Source organism: Denticeps clupeoides, chromosome 20 (genome assembly GCF_900700375.1).
Source record: "Denticeps clupeoides chromosome 20, fDenClu1.1, whole genome shotgun sequence".
NCBI classification, from domain to species: domain Eukaryota; kingdom Metazoa; phylum Chordata; class Actinopteri; order Clupeiformes; family Denticipitidae; genus Denticeps; species Denticeps clupeoides.
The window spans coordinates 6,057,860-6,065,065 of record NC_041726.1 but is presented as its reverse complement, the minus strand read 5'-3'; the positions used below and the strand labels follow the sequence as shown (position 1 = coordinate 6,065,065).

General features: G+C 44.7%; 1 protein-coding gene and 1 long non-coding RNA gene across 2 annotated transcripts; both read right to left on the bottom strand.

Moving 5' to 3' along the window:
- Window positions 1-3,342: 3,342 nt before the first annotated feature.
- rbm43 (RNA binding motif protein 43) lies at window positions 3,343-6,075 on the bottom strand. Its single transcript, XM_028963321.1, has 4 exons — window positions 5,981-6,075; window positions 5,407-5,613; window positions 5,003-5,091; window positions 3,343-4,653 (listed from the first exon to the last, which is right to left on the bottom strand). The coding sequence occupies exons 2-4, from the start codon at window positions 5,582-5,584 to the stop codon at window positions 3,523-3,525; spliced, it is 1,398 nt and encodes a 465-aa protein (XP_028819154.1). The 5' UTR covers window positions 5,585-5,613; window positions 5,981-6,075; the 3' UTR covers window positions 3,343-3,522.
- Window positions 6,076-6,357: 282 nt separating this feature from the next.
- On the bottom strand, window positions 6,358-7,047 carry LOC114769920 (uncharacterized). The gene is made up of 2 exons (XR_003743288.1): window positions 6,988-7,047; window positions 6,358-6,849 (listed from the first exon to the last, which is right to left on the bottom strand). It is a non-coding gene; the product is annotated as an uncharacterized LOC114769920 (long non-coding RNA).
- Between the last annotated feature and the right edge of the window lie 159 nt (window positions 7,048-7,206).

The following is a 7,206-nucleotide window of genomic DNA, read 5'->3' as shown; positions in this document are numbered from 1 at the left end:
CTCATACCCCCCGCCCCACTGGCAGGGGAGGGGGCACAGGCTTGCTCATTTCCAAGGAAAGGAGATTCACCCCGGTTTCTGCTACACAGACTACCAGTTTTGAATTCCATGCAGTAACTATTACACATTCTGTAAAAATGTCCATAGTTGCTGTATATCGTCCTCCAGGTCCGCTGGGGAGGAACTAGACACAACTCTCTCCACCATTATAGATGAGGAACAGCCCCTTGTGCTACTGGGAGACTTCAATCTCAACCTCCTCAAGCCACAAACAGCTGATTTCCAAAATTTCATCTCGGCATCCAACCTCACACTTCTCAGCACGGAGCTGGACGGCAACTTGATCTCGTACTTACACGCAACTGCTCCACAGCCAACACATCTGTCATTCCTCTACATGTATCCGTTCGCTCTTTTATTCATTTCAGACTATCCCCCCCGGCACGCACACACCCACATCACACTAAACACATATTTCGCCCCTACTCGACCGTCAACTGCAAAGAATCTCGCAAACTATTCTCTTCTTTTAATCGCCTCCTGAATCCTCCACCACCGCCCCCCTCTACTTCTCTCTCATCTGAAGACTTTGCTACCTTCTTCACAGGGAAGGTGGCTGCCATTAGAAAACAATTCTCACCCCCGAACCCCAGACCTCATCCCGCTTTTACCTCTGAAACCAGAACACTGTCTTCCTTCACTCTGCTCTCTGAATCGGACGTGTCTATACTTCTCCACACAACACCACCTGCTCCCTGGATCCCATCCCCTCACACCTCCTTCAGTCCATACAACCCACCATAACATCTACTCTGACACACGTCTTAAATTCTTCACTCACAACAGGAACATTTCCCACTGCTTTCAAACAGGCAGACAAAAATCTCGGCCTGAGTGACACCTCCAATTGAACTTATGAAAAAATGAGATTCTGATCTTTCCGGGCAACAACTCCCCTCAGCAAAACCTCTCAATTCAAATTGGCTCACTACTGTTAACACCTACGGTGTCGCAAAAAGCCTTGGAGTTTGGATTGGTGACAAAGTGAACCATCATGTTGCTGCGATCTCCAGATCCTGCAGGTTCACTCCCTACAACATTTGCAAGATTAGACCTTTTCTTTCACAACAGGCTACGCAGCTCCTCGTCCAGGCAATGGTCATCTCTAAACTCGAATATAGTAACTCTCTCCTGGCTGGTGCCTCTGCAGTCACCATAGAACTACTCCAGATGGTCCAAAATGTGGCAGCCCACCTCATCTTCAATCAACCAAAACACACCCATGTCACGCCTCTTCTCACCTCTCTCCACAGGCCCCCAGTAGCTGCTCGCATTGAGTTCGAATCCTTGATGCTTTCCTATAGGGCTGTAAATGGAAGTGCACCCTCTTATATCAACACAACTAGCTAGCTACACTCTCGCACACCTTTTAGATCAGCAAATGAAATGAGACTGAAAATTCCCTCTTCACGGGGTCTCCGATCCCAATCGACTCTGTTAACCTTTGTTGTCCCTGGCTGGTGGAACAACTTGCCCTGCTCCATTCAACTAGCCGAGACTACAGTTGAAAACCCACTTATTCAAAAAGTATTTCAAACGAGTCTAACACTAACACACTGCACAAAATAAAAAAAAAATAAATTTTCGTCTAGCACTTAACAATTCCTGAGCATGTTCTATTCCTGACAAGTTAGGCCTTATCAGGGCTCTTAGTTTTGTAACTCAAAATCTTTAGAAACCGCATGAGAATTGCTGGTGTGTTCCTCTTGTAAGCCACTTTGGATAAAAGCGTCTGCTTTTAGTAAAGTAAAGTAAAGTAAAGTAAAGCAAACAATTCCCACCTCTAATACAGACTATTTCTCTAGAGACATTGGATTGAGACATCAGGTCCTAGAGCAAAAATGTCTCAAGATAGCATAACTGCATGGAGAACTGCACTTTGCCTTTGTCCATTTACATATAAGGTCAGAACCAGTCTATATATTTATATATATAAAGGAAACTGAGGAGGAATGGGACATGTGAAGGAAAATATGACAGAACCTATATTAATAGTTTGACTTTGAAACCAGACCCTGAAGAACTCAGATTTAGTCAAATTGCAGCTTTTCAAATGTCAGCAAGGAAAAAAACTTATTCAAAGCGGTTCGGTGTTTATGTACCCATCAACCAGAATGTCTTTTATCAAACGCCTTCCACCCTTATTCCTTTAAAATAGCTGCCTCGGGCTGGGTTGCTCATGCTAAACCACATGTACGCCCCTCTTCCTGTCAGAACTACATTTTCAGAGACGCTTCTTCTTTTACTTTTTTTTTAGCACTATGATGTCAGCGATGGGGCTAGAGGCAGAAATCGGAAACGCTGTCAGCAGCCTGTTCATCAGAAATGCGCTGTGCATAAAAAAAGATACCGTTGTTTAAAAAAAAAAGGAGTCACACTGCTGTCAGCAAGTGAACTTTGTGAACTTTTGGGCCTTGTGCTCTTTAACTTGTTCACGCTGTCACGTGAAGGTGCAGCGCAACCAACACCATGAGGTTGCAGAACGCTGTCCAGTGAACTGGGGGAGACAACGTACGCCCGAACGATAATTCCTGGGCAGACTGGTACAATTTACGTGTATCCATAACCAGAAAACAACTTGTGATAACAACCTGCCGATAAGACACCCATCCAGATTCACACCTTGACATTCCTTTTTTGGATGGTAGTAGCCTAGTGGGTAACACACTTGCCTATGAGCCAGAAGACTACAGAGTCACAGGTTCAAATCCCACTTACTACCATTGTGTCCCTGAGCAAGACACTTAACCCTAAGTTGCTCCAGGGGGACTGTCCCTGTAACTACTGATCGTAAGTCACTCTGGATAAGGGCGTCTGATAAATGCCATAAATGTAAATGTAATGTAAATGGTTCAGATTTCCTATTTTTATGCATGATAGGCAATAAAGGCCTGTGTGGCCATGTGGTCCTTTTTTGTACATTGGTCACACTTTAAAAGTATTGGTCACCAACCCAAAGAGGATAAATCGAGCAGGGTAAACTGTGCCAACATCACCACAAAAGCCTGGTCACCCATTAAAGATGTCCACTGCACTTTTTTTTTTAACTTAGTCTATTTACTGGACGATTTTGCACATTGAATTCTCCACAACACAAGCAAAGGACTTCTCAACTAAGGAGTTGTAGATATGAATGTACTATTTCCATAATGTGGTGTTCTTGGTCAGGGAGAAGGTTTTGGTGGGTGGGGCATGTCGAATGCAGGACCCAAGGTGAGAGGAAAGCCTCCTTAATGTGCCAAAAGGTATAGATAGTTGCAACTCATTTAAATTCACACTTAATTGAGTATTTAAGTTTTTATTTAAAATTAGAGATTATTTAATATGATACTCATGTCTAGAATGGTCTGTGTAAATCACCCTCACCCCCGATCAGAAGATATGCTGAAAATAATGATACTGATTATTAATAAAAAAAATTCTGAATATACTTCAAATGTTAAACAAGCAGTCCTAAGTAGGTCACTTTTTTTTGGTTGTCACAATAGTCAAGAACTGTTTCAAATTAGGCATATGAGAACCACCAGAGGGCACCTTCGCCTGATCTTTGGCAGACTTGGTTCCCTCTCTGGCATCATGGGTTGGGACCCCCGAGTTTCCACGTGTCTGTGACTCCCTTTTGGACCTCCGTGGGGTGTCTTGGTATCGTGAAGGAGAGTGGCCCCACGCAGCCGACACCTGGGGTCCAGAGGCATGTTCTGGTTGGAACGGAACATTTGCAACGGCCCTGTTTTTGCTAAGCGATTTGGGCAAAGACATGCTACGCCGGGAGCTAGAATCCCTCTTGCCATCTCGCCCTCTCCTAAGCCCCCACTGGCTCATCAGCTTAGTCTTCATCTCAAAACTGTCCTTAGACGTTCCTATTATTACAATAGCTTCTCCTGGCCTTCTGAGCAGGACACTGTATTGTCGCTGATACTGCTGAAGCAGTTTATCAAGTTCCGCCAGGTCGTCGGAACCGTATCCAGTCAGGTCGATCTCCTGGGTGCGGAGTGACGATGTGGTCTCGCTAAAGAGGCTCTGCAGCTTCACCATGGCTTTCTGCGAGGCCTTTCCCGAGAGCATGACCGAGGTGATCTCTGTATCGCCTTCAGATTTCATGACTACGGAGTGGCACTCCAGAATGTCGTCTATGTGTGGCTTCCTGAATTTCATGGCATAGTGGAACCCATCTGAGTCCACCAGGAACGACGCAGAGTCATTGGACGGAAAGCTGCGCGGAGAGCCAGAATTTGAGGTCGACAAGGAACGCGGAGTGTGTAAATGGTCGCTGGGATCTGCTGACTCTGTGGCATAAAGTGGACTCCCGGTGCTACTGTTTGTCAGGATGCCATTGACTCGGCTGTTTCTGGACATCGATTTGGGGACTGCACCCGAGGCACTGGCGACAGGGGTGGAGGGGCGTTGGTGAGTTTCTAGCAGCTGCTGGAGCTGCGTCCTCAGCTCCCTCAGCTTCAAGAAGGTGCCTTCTAGGTACAGCTGCCTTGACCCAAGCTCTGTGACATTAAAGCCATGTTTTCTTATGAGAGCCCTCACAGTGCTCTCACCGGAAAACAGGTTCAGGTTCAGTTTGGTCACTACAGGCAAATCCACCTGGAAGACACACATGGTTTATCAAGATACAAGAACAATGTCATTGCCAACTGCAGCACTGGGTAATATCCATAATGAGAAAAAAATATTATGGCATTATTGGTTGTTAGAATATGTGTAAATAATTAAATTGCCGGGTTAACAAACAATGTAACCTCCTTTTAGTCAAGTAGTTTATTACAGAGTTTTTACAACATTTGTCGAGGCCTTTTCTAAATGTGAGGTTTTAATTACATAAATGGTCACTTACTGTCGACCTTTGTCATAATTTGTCATGATTTGCACACCTATTGCATGGAATGTGGCATAAAAGTTGGCACAATGTTTGTACTGTGGAGCTCAGCTTTACCTCATCCTGGTCCACTAGTCTAACTTGCAAAGGGAACAGTTGACCTTCGATGTCCAGCACGTGTTTCAGTCTTAAAACATGGTCGGCCACTGTAGACATAAATAAATAATCACAAAATCAATAATCATAATTTTTGTTTGTTTATTTGTTTGTTTATTTGTTGCTTCTTTCTGCCAAACGTGCGTAATCCAAATGTATTCCGCAGCACATGGAGACCCGCCCACAATGATTCCAACTGACCAATCCGCGCACAGTATAGCAGCAGCCTGACCAATCAACACAGCGCCAAAACTGGAAACAGTTTTGTTTTGGCAAACGTATCGACGTTTTAATGTGGCGTTTGGGGAGGTTTTTTTAGCCACCCGACCAAATGAGAGGTGCTCGTCGTGGCTTTCCGCTCATACCTCTGGGAAGCTCGAACACCACGAACGCCTGTCCCCGCTCGGACGTGGGGAAAATGACCCGCTGCACGTCCCCGCCTCCGTTCCTGGGCCGCAGGAAGTGGATCGTCAGCTTGTCCGCCATCCGATCGTCGGGAAGCACCGCGCACACGCCGCGGACCTCGACGACTCTCCTCGCCATGTGGCCACGGGTCACTGTGGACGGGTCGCCTATGAACCAGAAGACCCGGGTTTGAATCCCACTTACTACCATTGTGTCCCTGAGCAAGACACTTAACCCTAAAATTGCTCCAGGGGGGGGACTGTCCCTGTAACTACTGATTGTAAGTCGCTCTGGATAAGGGCGTCTGATAAATGCTGTAAATCTGGACACAGGCGAGCGCGTTTTAAAGTGGGCGACGGGGGTTCCTAAAAGTTCAATTGCCGAGTCTGGATGTCGAAAACCCCGCGCGTAATAAACGCCATTGTAGCCATAAACGTAGCAAGTCCGAACTTTAAGAGTGAAATAACAGGGCGTAAAGCCTTCTTGTGTAGAGTTTTAATGGATCCGGGGCCTTCTGCGCCATTCGAACCTCACCTGCTCCGTGGGCATCGGGGAGAAGTAAAGCGAAAGTAAAAACGCTACGTCGCTACGCGCTAAGGAGACGCTGGGGCGAATTTAACCCGTTTATGATCGGCGATTAGCGCCCAACTCGCACAAACGAGTCCTTTTCTGCCCGCCCAGAGCAGTGCACATAAAACAAAAAGCACGAAATGAGTCAAATTAATACGCTGCGCAGTAATAGAAAAAGCTTATTTCATACTAAGAGTAGCAGAGTAGGATGCAGACATCAGAGCTGGATTTGTGCTACAATGAACTATCAAAACACGTTAAATCAAGGTTTAAAACTATAGACGTGAACCTGAAGTGGTGCAAGAAAAGCTGGGGGTGGTGTTAGAATAACATTGAAAAACAACTTTGCAAACTACTTTATTGAAGTAAAAAAATAATACATTTGAGAAAAAAATATATATACAAATCATGTGAAACTAAAACATGCCATACATGGGTATTATAGTGCAGAGTTCTATGCATTTTCTTTGTGTAGTGTAAAATAAATAAATAAATAAACACTTTACTCCGAATTTAAGAGTTATACTAGAATCACATTGCTTTGTTTGAACAGTATTGTACAGTAGAATCAGACATATATAGCTAATCAGGGTTAACTTCAAGGTGACTCCACTAGACTCCGCCAGCTGAAGATGTCTGGGAAGGTCTTTGGTGTCCAATCCCACTTACTACCATTGGTGTCCCTGAGCAAGACACTTAACCCTAAATTGCTCCAGGGAGACTGTCCCTGTAACTACTGATTGTAAGTCGCTCTGGATAAGGGCGTCTGATAAATGCTGTAAATGTAAATGTAAATGTCTTTGCTTGATCCTGCCCAGCATTGGCTTGGTCCTCTTTTAAAAAAAAAAAAAAAAAAAAAAAAAAAAAAATTTAGAAAAGTTGAAAGTGTTCACATTACACAAAAGATCTCCTTCAAACCACAGTCATGACAGTAGAGGCTGACAAACCACAATCAATATGAAGAGACCCACCATGTACGCTCCTGTTGAATGGACAATCACACGACCACAGCTTGAGTCACTCTTCCTCCTAAAAATCATATTTAAGCAATAAGTGCACAAAAGCAAATTAAAAGAAATTTCCTTCTAATAAATAATGTGCAAGGATTCTATGACATCGCCACACAAGAGAAATGACAATGCCTCAAACCACCCCAGGATAGGAAAGAACAGAGCCACTGCAGGCTCAGC

Bases quoted from the DNA above. Each gene is read 5' to 3' on its own strand.
- rbm43 (XM_028963321.1), bottom strand. From the start codon at position 5,584: ATGGCGAGGAGAGTCGTCGAGGTCCGCGGCGTGTGCGCGGTGCTTCCC. The intron at 5,092-5,406 runs GTATGAGCGGAA...TTATGTCTACAG, and splicing joins GGTGTTCGAGCTTCCCAGAG to TGGCCGACCATGTTTTAAGA. The intron at 4,654-5,002 runs GTAAAGCTGAGC...TGTGTCTTCCAG, and splicing joins GACTAGTGGACCAGGATGAG to GTGGATTTGCCTGTAGTGAC.